The sequence below is a fragment of the Tiliqua scincoides genome, chromosome 2 (assembly GCF_035046505.1).
Source record: "Tiliqua scincoides isolate rTilSci1 chromosome 2, rTilSci1.hap2, whole genome shotgun sequence".
NCBI lineage: Eukaryota > Metazoa > Chordata > Lepidosauria > Squamata > Scincidae > Tiliqua > Tiliqua scincoides.
This window is the reverse complement of record NC_089822.1, coordinates 56,249,379-56,251,602: the sequence shown is the minus strand read 5'-3', so window position 1 is coordinate 56,251,602 and position 2,224 is coordinate 56,249,379. Positions and strand designations below refer to the sequence as shown.

The 2,224-nt window shown below is 41.1% G+C and overlaps 1 protein-coding gene across 1 annotated transcript; it reads right to left on the bottom strand.

Moving 5' to 3' along the window:
- Nucleotides 1–780: 780 nt before the first annotated feature.
- On the bottom strand, nt 781–2,016 carry SPMIP10 (sperm microtubule inner protein 10). The gene is made up of 3 exons (XM_066613338.1): nt 1,937–2,016; nt 1,526–1,634; nt 781–993 (listed from the first exon to the last, which is right to left on the bottom strand). Exons 1-3 carry the CDS (start codon nt 2,014–2,016, stop codon nt 781–783), a joined length of 402 nt encoding a protein of 133 aa, XP_066469435.1.
- Between the last annotated feature and the right edge of the window lie 208 nt (nt 2,017–2,224).

Sequence of the window (2,224 nt, the reverse complement as noted above, 5' to 3'; positions counted from 1 at the left end):
GATAGAGTGTAATTTTAAAAAGTGGGTCCTGGTGCTAGAAAGTTAGGGAACCACTGCGCTAGCAGCTTCCTGTGGAAAGGGTCTCCTCAAAAGCCAGAAGATCAATAAGAAACAAAGAAAACACATCCACAGAGGTGCCACTTACTACTTTCTCAGTTTCATTACAGAGAAAAGATCTTTTCATTGCTTTCTCAGCCTTCAACATCAGTAGCCACTCCCAGTAGCCTCTCTCCTCAACCCTCCCCCATGCAAGCAGAAGACACCAGTAAGGCAAGCAGAAGACACCAGTAATCAGTGTGAGTGGTCAATGGCTTCCCTTCACAATGAATCATCTGCTGTCAAAATGAGCAGCCTTGCTGTCCCACTCCCAGTAACCTCTCTCTGTAATTGCCAATCAACATGAGTGCTCAATGTCTTTTCCTGATACTTATACCTATTTACATTGGTTTCTATGGGAAAAGTTTCAATTTATGTGTTTTCAATATGCGCCAATGAACCGAGAATGTTGCCACTGGTAAATCAGGAGCTACCTGTACTACTGAGTTTTCCATCCAAGACAAATTCTTGGTCTTGTTCCTTAATAAATCAAAGCACTAGCCCAGAACATCTGAGTTGGATCAAGCATGATTAAACCAAACAGATCCAATATTAAATTTCAGATAGAGCATCTCATAGACTTTAGAAAAGTTTAATCTAAATAGAAAAGGTATCAACACATATTGTGTTCTTGCAGCACTTTTTAATTCATTGCTGATGCCATTTCACCTGGAGGAAACCCATTCAAAGCTTGATCCTGACCCCATAAGCCACCATGGACTTGTGGTATCTGGACAGATGAGAATAAATGGGGATGTCCGCATTTAGCATTTGCATTTGCGGTGGTGCTTTCTGCTGGATTTTATTTCGATCCTCTCCATGGCAATGCCTCTCACTGTTCTCCCAGAACAGAGTGTCTTCAGTGGCACCAGAATATATTCCAACAAGTTCCGCATGCTAAGAAGGAAAGTTCAAGCGATTAGCATCTGTGTAAAATTACGGCCGAAATTACTGCACTGCTAACAATAAATAGCAACAACAAGTATAGCGCAATGATCAGAGGAAAGAGTTACAACAGTGGAGAATATGACTGCATTATACAGCATATATAAATGAGTGTGGCACTCTACCCGACTCCCAGATAATTCAGAATGGGAGGGTCACTCCTCTTCCCAGACACTTTCTTCCCCAGGCCACCTGTTTTTGGCTGCACCTTTTTCTTCCTGACCTCTCATCCTATGGGAGCCTAAATAGCAAGTCAATCTTACAATTACAATTACACAAGTGAAATGTGTGATATCATTGGGTTGTGCCAGCTGTTGCCAACCCCTCACCTCTACTTCTGTCTCTGGAGCGATTTGATATTCCCCAGGATACCCCAAGATCATGCACCCAAAGAGGGGCACTCATAACAATGAGGAACTTATAGTAATGGGAGTATGTTCTATTACTTTGCATAAACTAGGAAATATATTCTTGGTTTCCCTACCTTTATAGCCATTGTTCGGTATTTCATATCTTGTTTCCAGGGCATCACATAGTGCTTTGGAACCATCCCATGTTTGTGTGAAAATCTTGGCAAATGGCAATTAGTCAGCCTGGGAACACAATAATTTTTTGATTGTTTAAAAATAGGAGAAAAAAAGAACAATAAATATGAAGGGAAAAATTCCCACCCTCAAATTCTTTCCCTACAGCTTCTGATTCTTATACGTCTAAAGCTTAGTCAACATTCTTTATGTCAATCATGTACAAAGTGCTTTCCATCTGCAAAATAGGTTTCTATGCATACTTATGTTCATATTTGCGACCATCAGTTGAAGAGAGGCAATCAAAACTCTTTCTCTTTACTTTCACTGGAATGTAAATGGTGGAAGAAGACTGTGCTCAAGAAGCTTACCCTTTAAGGTCAGTTTGGATCCTCACAGAAGCTGTTTTGGCTTCAGGCCCCTGGGAGGGCCCAGGTTTGGAGCCACTCATGTTGCAGAAGCTGCACTGTGCTGTTCAAGATTCATGAAGAAACCTGGCATCAGTGGCTTAGGTGGGGATTATGATGCAGCAGCAGTTGTCAGACTGATGACACTAAGCTTACAATGGGAGCCAAACATGATGTCAAAACTGCAGGTTGACAAAACTTGGAAAAGTTTGTAATGGTTGTAAATGTGAAACTTCTATTTTTAAAATTACA

What these genes read in the sequence shown, in the direction of transcription:
- SPMIP10 (XM_066613338.1), bottom strand. Translation starts at nt 2,016, where the DNA reads ATGAGTGGCTCCAAACCTGGGCCCTCCCAGGGGCCTGAAGCCAAAACA. An exon ending in ATCCAAACTGACCTTAAAGG is followed by an intron (nt 1,635 to 1,936) that starts GTAAGCTTCTTG and finishes TTGTGTTCCCAG; the next exon opens with GCTGACTAATTGCCATTTGC. An exon ending in ACCGAACAATGGCTATAAAG is followed by an intron (nt 994 to 1,525) that starts GTAGGGAAACCA and finishes TTTCCTTCTTAG; the next exon opens with CATGCGGAACTTGTTGGAAT.